Source organism: Salmo salar, chromosome 24 (genome assembly GCF_965601325.2).
Source record: "Salmo salar chromosome 24, fSalSal1, whole genome shotgun sequence".
In the NCBI taxonomy this organism is placed as follows: domain Eukaryota; kingdom Metazoa; phylum Chordata; class Actinopteri; order Salmoniformes; family Salmonidae; genus Salmo; species Salmo salar.
In genome coordinates, this window is record NC_138314.1 from 10080164 (window position 1) to 10096030 (window position 15867).

At 46.0% G+C, this 15867-nt stretch overlaps 1 protein-coding gene across 2 annotated transcripts in view; it reads right to left on the reverse strand.

Moving 5' to 3' along the window:
* Positions 1-12486: 12486 nt before the first annotated feature.
* LOC100195200 (dual specificity testis-specific protein kinase 2) overlaps positions 12487-15867 on the reverse strand; it is a 30219-nt gene continuing 26838 nt past the window's right edge. For both annotated transcript variants that reach the window (XM_014171023.3, XM_014171022.3), the window contains exon 10: positions 12487-14229. In XM_014171023.3, the coding sequence (XP_014026498.1) occupies positions 14113-14229 (117 nt within the window). In that variant the 3' untranslated portion in view covers positions 12487-14112. The remainder of the gene's footprint in view (positions 14230-15867) is intronic.

Consider the following 15867-nt stretch of genomic DNA (forward strand, 5'->3'; position numbering starts at 1 on the left):
CGTTGAACATATCACTGGTCTTACATTTGTGTCCAGATTTCTCTATTGAGGCTTATGTCAAATGGAAGTAAGTCGCTTACTTATAAAAGTACAGACTCAGCGCTTCAAAATGGTATATCGTACACTCTAGTTGGAGGAAATATGGGAAAGTTATGCTGCTTTAAAATTGTATTTGTTATCCCACTTAAAAGACAACTAGGAGAAAATGCCCATTGAACGATTTTTATGAGGTTTTCACACATTCCAAGAGAGCTCTTCATTGTTTACACCCTCTTAAGCCTTAGCCCAACCCCACCCACACATGTAAACGCATTAGAGTCAGCATGGCATTTTCCTATAGAAAGTAAACTTCCTACTTAAACCCAACTAAATTCAGGGCAGCAATGTTTCTAAGAGCTGTAGCAAAACTTTTGCAGTTGTCCATAGCTATATCTTTCCAAAAAATCTGTGGTAGCTAAAATGATCTATATACTGACCAGGGTAGAGCCCATTCTGTTATAGACAGAAGCCTTTGACATGGCAGACCAATCAGGATTCATCTCTCAGTCCAACCAATCATGACTAGCCAGGAAGGATCCTTTAGCTCAGTGCTGTGTACTTGGCTCAACTAGGCTGATAGTTTATCATTTTTATTCATATTTACGGATCCCGTACAAGCTTGTAATTAAGGCACATGAAAGTTCACATGTTCAGGAAGGCATTTCTGCAAAAACAAAACACAAAACATATATTTTTTTACGGCCCTACTGTGAAGTAGGAACCAGTGTCAAATGTAACCATTCACATTTCATGGCAGAGGAGTCAGACAGGCTCGTATTCGGGTCAGGATCAATGGTCCTGGCTACAAGAGCCTACCGCGACGCAAGACAAGCATTGCAGGTGACAGCCAGGCAGGGTTAGCCTGCTAGATCTGGCACTTCAGCCAGGAGACAGTAAAATACAGCCAGGAGAAGAGTTGCATAAAAACTGTGTTAAGAACAGCACTAACACCTTCCCTCTTAAACGGCATTATTCAACCTGTTCTGACAAAAACCAAGGACGAGTAAAACATTTTTGTAATCCCCCCTGACATACACACACATGCACACGCTCACACTCACACTCACAAACACACCCTGAAGTCAGTCTCTCTGCATACCGGTATTTGTTATTTCTTTATCTTTCTTTACAATACACAAAATAAATATACCATGCCTGACCCACTCTCTGGTCTTTCATGCACAGCCACAGCCACAGCCACAGACACAGCCCCATACACAGACACCGGCACAGCCACAGACGCACACATGCACAAACTTTCCTCCCATTCATTTCCCCTTCCTCTCTATCAGCACCAAAGTTTGCATGTCACTCCCACAGCCGAGTAGAAAACCTATGGCCTCCTATACAGTACGCCTCTTTACAGCTTGTCCGACATTTATCATCCTTGCATTGTTCTCATTCCCTCCTTCCTTCACTCCCACCTTCATTCTTCTTTTCTCTCATTTTATTTTTGTCTCTCCAGTTTTATATCACCCCCCCCTCCTGGCTGAATTTTCAATGTCATCATTTTTGTCCTCTATACCCTCCTACTCTCTTTATTTACAGTACCTCTGCTTTGCCCTCTGCTCTGGATTGTACAGCAGGGAACCATACTTACTTCACTGTTCATCATTACTCACATAACGGTTAACAATTCAGTATATCTGTATCGATTTGTATGAAGGATGAGATATTTAGGTGTGATATAATTGGAAATATGTAAGTACATAGACATTACTGTATGAGTCTGTATTGTAACTAGAAACATAGCCACAGTGGAGTAACATTGCACTATGCATAAAATTATTTATCATTTAGGTTCCGAAACACAAGTCACTTAGTTTTGCGACTAGGTCAAGGCTAAGGTTAGGGTTGAGCTGGGGTGTGTACATGAAGCTAGGGTTAGGTGGGGTATTTGTGACTACATCCAGGCTCAACCCTAACCCTAACCCTAATTTCATGTCCACATCCCAGTTCAACGCTAGATTCAACCACAACCTTAACCCTAGCTTCATGTCCACATCCCGGTTCAACCCTAAACATAGCCTCATTAACAACCCTAACCCTAACCCTAATTTCATGTCCACATCCCAGTTCAACGCTAGCCTCAACCACAACCTTAACCCTAGCTTCATGTCCACATCCCAGTTCAACCCTAACATCAACCACAACCCTACCCTAGCTTAATTTCCACATCCCGGTTCAACCCTAAACATAGCCTCATTATTAACAACCCTAACCCTAACTTTACCTCTTTGATAAGTATCTTCAAAAACTCTCAATTCGTCGGGGCATGGACCCTACAAGGTGTCGAAGCGTTCCACAGGGATGCTGGCCCATGTTGACCCCAATGTTTCCCACAGTTGTGTCAAGTTGTCTGGAAGGCCTTTGAGATGTTTCTACAACTTGATCGGAGTCCCCCTGACAATTGATTGGACATGATCTGGAAAGGCATACACCTGTCTATATAAGGTTGACAGTGCATGTCAGAGCAAAAACCAAGCCATGAGGTCAAAGGAATTGTTTGTAGAGCGCTGAGACAGGATTGTGTCGAGGTACAGATCTGTGGAAGCGTACCAAAAAAGTCTGCAGCATTGAAGGTCCCCAAGAACACAGTGGCCTCAATCATTCTTACATGGAAGAAGTTTGGAACCACCAAGACTGTTTCTAGAGTTGGCCGCCCGGCCAAACTGAGCAATCGGGGGAGAAGAGCCTTGGTCAGGGAGGTGACCAAGAACCCAATAGTCACTTTGACAGAGCTCCAGAGTTTCTCTGTGGAGATGGGAGAACCTTCCAGAAGGACAACCATCTCTGCAGCACTCCACCAATCTGGCCTTTATGGTGGAGTGGCCAGACGGAAGCCACTCCTCAGTAAAAGGCACATGTCAGCCTACTTGGAGTTTGCCAAAAGGCACCTAAAGACTCTCAGACCATGAGAAACCAGATTCTCTGATCTGATGAAACCAAGATTGAACTCACGTCTGAAGGAAACCAGGCACCGCTCATCAAATGGCCAATATCATCCCAACGGTGAAGCAAGGTTGTTGCAACATCATGCTGTGGAGATGTTTTCCAGCGGCAGGGACTGGGAGACTAGTCAGGATCGAGGAAAAGATGAACGGAGCAAAGTCCAGAGAGATCCTTGATGAAAACCTGCTCCAGAGTGCTCAGGACCTCAGACTGGGGCGAAGGTTTACCTTCCAACAGGACAACGACCCTAAGCACACAGCCAAGACAACGCAGGAGTGGCTTCGGGATAAGTCTCTGAATGTCCTTGAGTTGCCCAACCTGAGCCCGGACTTGAACCCAATCCAACACCTCTGGAGAGACCTGAAAATAGCTGTGCAGCGACGCTCCCCATCCAACCTGACAGAGCTGGAGAGGATCTGCAGAGAAGAATGGGAGATATTCCCCAATACAGATGTGCCAAACTTGTAGCGTCATACACAAGAAGACACAAGGCTGTAATCGCTGCCAACGGTGCTTCAACAAAGTACTGAGTGTAGGGTCTGAATACTTATGTAAATATGATATTTCAGTTATTGTTTTTATACATTTGCAAACATTTCTAAAAACCTGTTTTTTGCTTTGTCATTATGGGGTACTGTGTGTAGATTGATGAGAGGAAAAAAACGATTTAATGCGTTTTAGAATAAGGCTGTAATGTAACAAAATGTGGAAAAATTCAAGGGGTCTGAATACTTTCCGAATGCATTGTATGTAGAGGTAAAAAGAAAGTCTTACAGTACAGCCATGTACAGCCATGTTTCTCTGCTGCCAATGACTGGAACGAACTACAAAAATCTCTGAAACTGGAAACACTTATCTCCCTCACTAGCTTTAAGCCCCAGCTGTCAGAGCAGCTCACAGATCACTGCACCTGTACATAGCCCATCTATAATTTAGCCCAAACAACTACCGCTTCCCCTACTGTATTTATTTATTTTGCTCCTTTGCACCCCATTATTTCTATTTCTACTTTGCACTTTCTTCCACTACAAATCTACAATTCCAGTGTTTTACTTGCTATATTGTAATTACTTTGCCACTATGGCCTTTTTTGCCTTTACCTCCCTTATCTCACCTCATTTGCTCACATTGTATATAAACTTATTTTTCTACTGTATTATTGACTGTATGTTTGTTTTACTCCATGTGTAACTCTGTGTTGTTGTATGTGTCGAACTGCTTTGCTTTATCTTTGGAGCTTGGAGCGAGCAGTCGCACTACTCTTCGCTCCACAGGTAATATTACACTTCACTACATTACAACGGCTTGATTTGTTTGATCTGAGCAATTCTTCTTAGCTAGCTACATAGCCGTCTTTGTATCAAAGATAATTGTGTAGTTTTAGAGTAATTGAGTAATTATCGAGGCTAGCTATCTTCGTCCTCCTAACGTAGTCAACACTCCTAGCTGCTAGCTAGCTAGTCATCACTGCTAGCTAGCCAACTTCTACCGACTAGCAGCACTGTAGAAACTATTACATTACAACGTAACGACTTGATTAGTGTGGTGTTAGTGTTAGTTAGCCAGCTACATAGTTGTCTTCGCTGTCTCTGTATCTAAGATAGTTGTGTAGTTTGAGTAATTATCGAGGTGAGCTAGCCAGCCGCGACGCGGCGCCAGACTTAGTCATCACACCTAGTCATCAATAACCCACTGCTAGCTAGCCAACCGTTACCGACTAGCAGCGCTGTAGATACTAATACTTTACAACGGAACGATTTGACTAGTGTAGTGTTAGCTAGCTAGCTACTTAGTTGTCTTTGTCATAGCTCGATAATTGTGTAGTTTAGTAATTACCGAGGTTAGCTAGCCAGCCATCGAGGTCAGCTAGCCAGCTATTTCCGTCCCCCGCGACGCCATTTTTCCTAACCCAGCCAACTATTACCGACGAGCAGCATTGTAGAAACTAAATACATACAAGGAACGTCTTGATTAGTGTTATGTTAGCTAGCTAGCTACAAAGTTGCTTTGTATCATGACAAGGTGTAGTACTGAAACTATCGAGGTTACCTAGCCAGCTACACGTTCAAAGTCAACAACGCAGCCACTGCTAGCTAGCCTACTCCACCAGCCAGCAGTACTGTATCATTTTAGTCAATAAGATTTTTGCAACGTAAGCTTAACTTTCTGAACATTCGAGACGTGTAGTCCACTTGCCAGTCCAATCTCCTTTGCATTAGCCTAGCCTCTTCTGTAGCTTGTCTACTATGTGTCTGTCTATCCCTGTTCTCTCCCCTCTGCACAGGCCATACAAACGCTCCACACCGCGTGGCCGCTGCCACTCTAACCTGGTGGTCCCAGCGCGCACGACCCACGTGGAGTTCCAGGTCTCCGGCAGCCTCTGGAACTGCCGGTCTGCGGCCAACAAGGCTGAGTTCATCTCAGCCTATGCTACCCTCCAGTCCCTAGACTTCCTGGCGCTGACGGAAACATGGATTACCACAGATAACACTGCTACTCCTACTGCTCTCTCCTCGTCTGACTACGTGTTCTCGCATACCCCTAGAGCATCGTGTCAGCGGGGTGGTGGCACTGGAATCCTCATCTCTCCCAAGTGGACATTCTCTCTTTCTCCCCTGACCCATCTGTCTATCTCCTCATTTGAATTCCATGCTGTCACAGTTACCAGCCCTTTCAAGCTTAACATCCTTATCATTTATCGCCCTCCAGGTTCCCTTGGAGAGTTCATCAATGAGCTTGACGCCTTGATAAGTTCCTTTCCTGAGGATGGCTCACCTCTCACAGTTCTGGGTGACTTTAACCTCCCCACGTCTACCTTCGACTCATTCCTCTCTGCCTCCTTCTTTCCACTCCTCTCCTCTTTCGACCTCACCCTCTCACCTTCCCCTCCTACTCACAAGGCAGGCAATACGCTTGACCTCATCTTTACTAGATGCTGTTCTTTCACTAATCTCATTGCAACTCCCCTCCAAGTCTCCGATCACTACCTTGTATCCTTTTCCCTCTCGCTCTCATCCAACACTTCTCACTCTGCCCCTACTCGGATGGTATTGCGCCGTCCCAACCTTCGCTCTCTCTCTCCCGCTACTCTCTCCTCTTCCATCCTATCATCTCTTCCCTCTGCTCAAACCTTCTCCAACCTATCTCCTGATTCTGCCTCCTCAACCCTCCTCTCCTCCCTCTCTGCATCCTTTGATTTCCTCTGTCCCCTATCCTCCAGGCCGGCTCGGTCCTCCCCTCCTGCTCCGTGGCTCGACGACTCACTGCGAGCTCACAGGACAGGGCTCCGGGCAGCCGAGCGGAAATGGAGGAAAACTCACCTCCCTGCGGACCTGGCATCCTTTCACTCCCTCCTCTCTACATTTTCCTCTTCTGTCTCTGCTGCTAAAGCCACTTTCTACCACTCTAAACTCCAAGCATCTGCCTCTAACCCTAGGAAGCTCTTTGCTACCTTCTCCTCCCTCCTGAATCCTCCTCCCCCTCCCCCCCCTCCTCCCTCTCTGCGGATGACTTCGTCAACCATTTTCAAAAGAAGGTTGACGACATCCGATCCTCGTTTGCTAAGTCAAACGACACCGCTGGTCCTGCTCACACTGCCCTACCCTGTGCTTTGACCTCTTTCTCCCCTCTCTCTCCAGATGAAATCTCGCGTCTTGTGACGGCCGGCCGCCCAACAACCTGCCCACTTGACCCTATCCCCTCCTCTCTTCTCCAGACCATTTCCGGAGACCTTCTCCCCTACCTCACCTCGCTCATCAACTCATCCTTGACCGCTGGCTACGTCCCTTCCGTCTTCAAGAGAGCGAGAGTTGCACCCCTTCTGAAAAAACCTACACTCGATCCCTCCGATGTCAACAACTACAGACCAGTATCCCTTCTTTCCTTTCTCTCCAAAACTCTTGAACGTGCCGTCCTTGGCCAGCTCTCTTGCTATCTCTCTCAGAATGACCTTCTTGATCCTAATCAGTCAGGTTTCAAGACTGGGCATTCAACTGAGACTGCTCTTCTCTGTGTCACGGAGGCTCTCCGCACTGCTAAAGCTAACTCTCTCTCCTCTGCTCTCATCCTTCTAGACCTATCTGCTGCCTTTGATACCGTGAACCATCAGATCCTCCTCTCCACCCTCTCCGAGCTGGGCATCTCCGGCGCGGCCCACGCTTGGATTGCGTCCTACCTGACAGGTCGCTCCTACCAGGTGGCGTGGCGAGAATCTGTCTCCGCACCACGTGCTCTCACCACTGGTGTCCCCCAGGGCTCTGTTCTAGGCCCACTCCTATTCTCGCTATACACCAAGTCACTTGGCTCTGTCATATCCTCACATGGTCTCTCCTATCATTGCTATGCAGACGACACACAATTAATCTTCTCCTTTCCCCCTTCTGACAACCAGGTGGCGAATCGCATCTCTGCATGTCTGGCAGACATATCAGTGTGGATGACGGATCACCACCTCAAGCTGAACCTCGGCAAGACGGAGCTGCTCTTCCTCCCGGGGAAGGACTGCCCATTCCATGATCTCGCCATCACGGTTGACAACTCCCTTGTGTCCTCCTCCCAGAGTGCTAAGAGCCTCGGCGTGACCCTGGACAACACCCTCTCGTTCTCCACTAACATCAAGGCGGTGACCAGATCCTGTAGGTTCATGCTCTACAACATTGGCAGAGTACGACCCTGCCTCACACAGGAAGCGGCGCAGGTCCTAATCCAGGCACTTGTCATCTCCCGTCTGGATTACTGCAACTCGTTGTTGGCTGGGCTCCCTGCCTGTGCCATTAAACCCCTCCAACTCATCCAGAACGCCGCAGCCCGTCTGGTGTTCAACCTTCCCAAGTTCTCTCACGTCACCCCGCTCCTCCGCTCTCTCCACTGGCTTCCAGTCGAAGCTCGCATCCGCTACAAGACCATGGTGCTTGCCTACGGAGCTGTGAGGGGAACGGCACCTCCGTACCTTCAGGCTCTGATCAGGCCCTACACTCAAACAAAGGCACTGCGTTCATCCACCTCTGGCCTGCTGGCCCCCCTACCTCTGAGGAAGCACAGTTCCCGCTCAGCCCAGTCAAAACTGTTCGCTGCTCTGGCACCCCAATGGTGGAACAAGCTCCCTCACGACGCCAGGACAGCGGAGTCAATCACCACCTTCCGGAGACACCCGAAACCCCACCTCTTTAAGGAATACCTAGGATAGGATAAAGTAATCCTTCTAACCCCCCCCCCCCCCTTTAAAAGATTTAGATGCACTATTGTAAAGTGTTTGTTCCACTGGATATTATAAGGTGAATGCACCAATTTGTAAGTCGCTCTGGATAAGAGCGTCTGCTAAATGACTTAAATGTAAATGTAAAATCTTGGCCAGGTCGCAATTGTAAATGAGAACTTGTTCTCAACTTGCCTACCTGGTTAAATAAAGGTGAAATAAATAAAATAAATACAAATTGTAAATGAGAACTTGTTCTCAACTTGCCTACCTGGTGAAATAAATAAAATAAATCAAAATAAATCAAAATGTTGAAACACCTAAAAGTACACTCAGTTAGGAAGATACAACAATCTTAATTTTGTCATTCAAAGGTTATTTCTACCTCATCTCTGTCTCTGCATATCCTCCCCCCTCTCTTTGGCAGGGCAAAATTATTCTTAGGCTGTTATTTTTCACTGTTTGCTTATGTTTCACTCCTCAACTCTCCGCCGCGTGCCCACTTGACTCTGAAAGGATTTGGCCAGTGGTCATCGTATAAAAAACAACTCCGTCGCAGAGCTCAACACAGTCTGCCAGAGCTCTGCCAGCTCTGATCTATCTTCAAACGTCTGCTATTGGCAGAACAGTAAATCTTCTGTCACCACGGCACTTCAATTACCGAAAACAACAGTAATGTACAACCCCATTTACACCGAAAGTACTGGGCCGGCCGGGAGAGGTGAGATCCTTCCCAGAATGCCAATGACAGAGCTCCCTTCTCCTTGGTCCATCCATAATGTCTGCGTCCCAAATGGAAGCCTATTCCCTATATAGTGCACTACTTTTGACCAGCGCTGTATGTAGTGCACTATATTTGGGTGTAGGGAATAGGGTGCCATTTGGGACGCGGACGCTGTGACCTCTAACTGTAGGTCGTGCAGACAGATTCACTCCCAGAAGCAGGGTTTATAGATCTATCCCTCCCAATATCGATTAACACTGAAACATCCCAACAGACCCATTCATTTACTCTGCATTCTGCTCCATTCAGCACATTGGGGTTACTGGTCGTGGTGGTGTTGGGGCAGAATGAATTAGTTGTGGACCTCGTGGGGCTGAATTGAATGAAATACTTTCTGAGGGCTTCAATAACGCACGTAAACCACTTCACCACGTTTCTCCCATGTTTCTTGGAAAGATCATTATATAAATTATCTAGTAACCTTAATTGGACACAGAGCAGTTAACTGCCTCGTAAAATTGGATTTTACGACTGAGAATTCATCCCCTTTCCCTAGGCGTAATATGAGAGGAAATTGTAATATACAATAATACTGCATATAGTCATGCGTGCATACATATACACATATATGATGTATAGACAAATATTCTCCATGGCACTCCCCCCAATCCATCTTCCTGATTGATTCGGGTTTTATTTACAAATGTTGGGTCACCTCCAGTCTCTCCCTGACCTACTTTGTAAACACACACACACACGCATGCACACACGCACACACATGCCCAGTTTCTAGCTCGGGAACATGCAGGCATTCAATCTCACTGACACACGCCCTGACCCTAGCAGCATGCCCCTTATTCTACCCACCAAAACGAATTATTATACTTATTGATTCATCACCGAAGCTGTCTCCGACAACACAGCTTTTATGCATCATTTCTCTTATTTGAACCTTCGAGGTCATATTCATATCTGTGTACAGCCATGAACATGGATTGACGTCATAAAGGTAAACTTGATCATGCTCCCTTTGAGCCCTGGTCAAGAGTAGTGCACTTTATATGGAATAGGGTGCCATTTGGGACAATGCTCTTCCTTTCCAGTACGCTTCCATGCCTGGGTTTGACATTTACAGGCTCTTATTCATCGATCACTGGTTTCATGCGCTGTCTACCACATTGACACTGACTGTACATATATCATCACACACACACACACACACACACACACACACACACACACACACACACACACACACACACACACACACACACACACACACACACACACACACACACACACACACACACACACACACACACACACACACACACACACACACACACACACACACACACACGACACACATGCATAGTTCAATAGCCTACATGACATTTATACCTAATGCTTACTTGGTTCAGTAGGCTAAGTGACGGCTGCAGTGCCTGGTCAGTCTCAAGTGGTGATTAAGCTTTGGTCGATTTACTGAAACTCAGAAACGCACTCTACTGTATCTGCCCAGTCTTAGCCCTATTAAGTTAAAAAAATTAAAAAAAAGTGAATTTCCCTGTGCAGTGTAAAAACAGTTCAGGTTGTGCTTTGGCACACATATTTTGTGCAATGCAAAAAAAATAACAAGAGTTTCTACTCACTTTTATGGTTTATTTGGAGGTTATTATTAATCTATGCTGTCAGTTTGTGGAGATTGTTGTGTGCTGTTTCCTAAGTAGAATCTATTTTCTTAGTTATCATACCTCCCCATATACCCATGGTACCAGTGTTCTTTGTGCTCAGCACAGCACAATCTAATAAAAGAAGAGATATTGCCTCATAGTGTTTAATTATTCAACTCTGCAGATTTTTTTTATATATATATATTTGCTGTGGAAACAATTACCGCAATAGGCTCACCGCAGTCACACAAGGGACAACCTCACAAAGACCTGCATACATGCAATAAATAGAGTGACATCCTCCCTAAACCCCAGCAGAACACCAGCAGAAGATAAAAGGGGAACAACAATGAAGCTATTGTTGAACGAAGGCATTTTTAGCCAAACATTATGACCAGTAAACATATTTGTGTGAAAGCACATTTGCACGGAAATGAGGGGTTTGAATTGAACTATTTCACAAAAGTTATACTATACTTACCCTGCTATAAATGACTACAGGGAAGAATAAAACTGAGCAGAAGCAACCAAGTAAGGCCCTTTTTTTTCCAAGAGAAAAGCTAACAAAAACGTGGTCTTTTAAAACATATTTTACAAAACGCTACAACCTTGCCCAGTTTAAGTCAGTACATCATGCAATACTTGAATTTTGGGTAAACTACTACTAACAACTACACAACACACATACCTGCTACTCAGTGGAGGCTGCTGAGGGGAGAACAGCTCATAATAATGGCTGGAACGGAGCCAATGGAATGGCATCAAACCGTGTGTTTGATGTATTTGATGCCATTCCGCCAGTACTACTCCAGCCATTACCGCGAGTCTGAATGAAATCGAAAGTGATTAGGAAACAGATCATCCGAACGAATCATGCTTCTTAAACACCGTCATGCATTTCCCCATGCGTCCCCATAAAACTAAACCTCCAGTGGTCCCAGTGGATTCTGGCTCCTATCAGATTGTGTTGTTGCTCAGGTTAACGCCACACAGATATATAATAAACAACAGCGGCTCCTAATAAACACCCCTGTATGAGAGGAGAGGGATAAAAGCCTTGATCTCAAGGGCCAGAGCCCTTACATTGTGTGGAGGGAACAAAGCTTCATCAGACAAAACCATCAGCAAGAAACAGTCCTTCTGCATAATTCATCAGTATAGATCTATTCATTATTGTAATTTTGAAAGAGACACAAGCTGAAAGAGAGGTGAAGACCAGGACGTCCATCTGAATGATGGGCAGCTCTAACAGCACAGCTGCCTCTTCCCTAGTGTGACACTAACATGACCTCTTCATTAACAGCTCACCTGGAGAGAAAATGGGCCTTGTATGACTTGCTGTTGTTCACACATGGCACCCTATTCCCTTTATAGTGCACTACTTTTGACACCCGCCCATAGGACACCGGCCCATGGGGCTCTGGTCAAAAGTAGTGCACTATAGAGGGATGCAGCTTGTTTGTTCACACAACAGGACGTGAAGAACAGGAAGAGAACAGTCAGACCAGATACTAGGACCATGCTCAGTAGGCAGGGAGGTACCACCTGAAAATGCGAGCTAATTTCAGTTTCAAAACGTTTTGCATGACCCAGATGTTTCAGATAAAGATGTTACGTACAGTACATCATAATCACTTTGTAAATTGACTACGCCAATGACCAGGCTTCAAAGAGCTTAGGGCCAGTCTGAAATCTGATTAGCATGGTCAAGAACAGCCGAGGAGGTGTGGAGTTGCCAAGGTAACCAAACATGAAAGCAAAGCCACGTCTGACCCCCTAACAAGTTGGTAGTTACAGTAGTTACAATACAGTAGTTACAGTAGTTACAATACAGTAGTTACAATTCTGGACCTAGACCACCATTGACGATGTAAGATCCAATCTATGCCAAACACGACTCAATCTTACTCTGTACTAGAAAAAACTTTTATTGAAAGAAGCAATTCATTTGTAAAATACATGTACATGTTTCAAATATCACTTTTTTTCTTTAAATGCCTATTTTTCATTTCTTACAAATGTCTTTAGCTTTTCAGAGTAATGGTGCACAAAGTCCAAATAAAGTAAGAACTTCCTTCATAGAATATCACAAAGACCTGCCAGAGCAGAGGAGGAGGGGATATTTAATAATATTTTAAAAACCTAAAATTCGAAAAAAGTTTTATGACAGGAGGAATGTCTAGATTGTTCAATTTGAACTATTATTTGATATGATTTAAAAAAAAAAATAGCTCAATAAAAATATAATTTTTTACAACAACAAAAGCTAATAAAATATATCTCTACTCTTCAAGTGATACTTGAAACATCAGATTGAGACGGGCACACACTCACTGGTAAATACTGGTCACTTGGCAAGAGCATTGACTTCACTGGAAAGTTCTCACAGAAAGTTGTTATTGGCTGACTTTCCTACGTGTCAGCACTTTTCAAAATCTATTGAAATAAGATCTTCGGCCAGGTAGAGTGAGCTCAGGGACAATGAATTGAGTATTACTGAATAGTAGCTAATGTTAGACCTATCTACTGTATGTAAAGCGTCACTGTGTTTGCTTAACAGTAGCCAATAGAAAAAGTACCAATTTGATAGCACGCGTAGAGACATTTCAAGCTGAGGTGTGAGGTTACGAATCAAACTCTGTTACATTGTGTGCCCACCCACTGGCGTCAGCCGGCCGTCCGCGTTGTGCTAGCTAGCTGGACTGACGGCAGCAGGTCAGAATCAGGGCCGTGGGGAGGTCTTTGTTGAGCTCCTTGTAGGCTGTGAACAACAACATCTCTATTCACAGCGCAGCTAACTGAACTGAGGCAATTTCATGTCTGAGAAGAGGTGACATGGAGTGTTGAACATGACGTCTCTCTAGCGTCTGGTCATTTAGGTAGAGTCGAATAAACAATAGAAACTTGAGCTAGATAGACAATAGAAAACAACGCTGGAAGGAAAGACATCAACAGATTCATGTCTGTATCGTCAACACAAAATACTGTCATAAACAACAACAAACAAAAAGTAGAAATATTAGATGAATTTAAGGAAAGAACGTTGAAATAAGGTGAGACATGCCGCTAAACAAAATGATGCCCAACTGCTATCCCCCTTAGGTAAAATATTCAACTACACACAAAGTGTGTGGAACTGGTTAAGTAAAGCCTTCCAGCTTCCGAAGAAACCCTCTCTTCAAGAAGACACATATAGTCTTTTCCATTCGTCAATCCACCAGTCTTTAATTTGAAAGTTGTGGATCCACGCACCGACACATCTATAGGTGCAGTGTAGGTAGGCACAGACATAGAGGTCAGCCCCTATAGAGAGGTCATCCTGGGGAACTCTGTCCCCTGGCCCTGCGCAGCTGTCTGTTGTTGTTGTGTCCCAAATGGCACCCTATTCTCTAAAGGGCCCTGGTCAAAAGTAGTACACTATACAAGGAACAGAGTGCCATTTGGGATTCAGCCCATATATAAGTACAGAACTTCCTCCAGATTGATGGGTGGGCAGGGGGCTTCGGCCAGACCAGGCCAGCCCAGGCTGCTCACCCAGTGGTCTGTTCTGAGTTAGGGGGCGGGTTAGGGGGCGGCTCAAGAGTCTCAGCAATCTCCCCCAGTTCATCCAGCAGCTCTATGAATGCCGGCCTCCTGAAGGACTCCATCTGAAAACACAGAGGAAACATAAGGATCAGTACCGGGTCTTGTCTGGGGTTTAAAACAAAATCAGAGCCTGTATACACAAACCGACTCAGAGTAGGAGTGCTGATCTAGGATCAGTCTTTAAGATAAATGTCTACGTCCCTTCCGTCTTCAAGAGAGCGAGAGTTGCACCCCTTCTGAAAAAACCTACACTCGATCCCTCCGATGTCAACAACTACAGACCAGTATCCCTTCTTTCTTTTCTCTCCAAAACTCTTGAACGTGCCGTCCTTGGCCAGCTCTCCTGCTATCTCTCTCAGAATGACCTTCTTGATCCTAATCAGTCAGGTTTCAAGACTGGGCATTCAACTGAGACTGCTCTTCTCTGTGTCACGGAGGCTCTCCGCACTGCTAAAGCTAACTCTCTCTCCTCTGCTCTCATCCTTCTAGACCTATCTGCTGCCTTTGATACTGTGAACCATCAGATCCTCCTCTCCACCCTCTCCTAGTTGGGCATCTCCGGCGCGGCCCACGCTTGGATTGCGTCCTACCTGACAGGTCGCTCCTACCAGGTGGCGTGGCGAGAATCTGTCTCCGCACCATGCGCTCTCACCACTGGTGTCCCCCAGGGCTCTGTTCTAGGCCCTCTCCTATTCTCGCTATACACCAAGTCACTTGGCTCTGTCATATCCTCACATGGTCTCTCCTATCATTGCTATGCAGACGACACACAATTAATCTTCTCCTTTCCCCCTTCTGACAACCAGGCGGCGAATCGCATCTCTGCATGTCTGTCAGACATATCAGTGTGGATGACGGATCACCACCTCAAGCTGAACCTCGGCAAGACGGAGCTGCTCTTCCTCCCGGGGAAGGACTGCCCGTTCCATGATCTCGCCATCACGGTTGACAACTCCCTTGTGTCCTCCTCCCAGAGTGCTAAGAACCTTGGCGTGATCCTGGACAACACCCTGTCGTTCTCCACTAACATCAAGGCGGTGACCCGATCCTGTAGGTTCATGCTCTACAACATTCGCAGAGTACGACCCTGCCTCACACAGGAAGCGGCGCAGGTCCTAATCCAGGCACTTGTCATCTCCCGTCTAGATTACTGCAACTCGCTGTTGGCTGGGCTCCCTGCCTGTGCCATTAAACCCCTACAACTCATCCAGAACGCCGCAGCCCGTCTGGTGTTCAACCTTCCCAAGTTCTCTCACGTCACCCCGCTCCTCCGCTCTCTCCACTGGCTTCCAGTTGAAGCTCGCATCCGCTACAAGACCATGGTGATTGCCTACGGAGCTGTGAAGGGAACGGCACCTCCATACCTTCAGGCTCTGATCAGGCCCTACACCCAAACAAGGGCACTGCGTTCATCCACCTCTGGCCTGCTGGCCCCCCTACCTCTGAGGAAGCACAGTTCCCGCTCAGCCCAGTCAAAACTGTTCGCTGCTCTGGCACCTCAATGGTGGAACAAGCTCCCTCACGACGCCAGGACAGCGGAGTCAATCACCACCTTCCGGAGACACCTGAAACCCCACCTCTTTAAGGAATACCTAGGATAGGATAAAGTAATCCTTCTAACCCCCCCCCCCCCTTAAAAGATTTAGATGCACTATTGTAAAGTGGTTGTTCCACTGGATATCATAAGGTGAATGCACCAA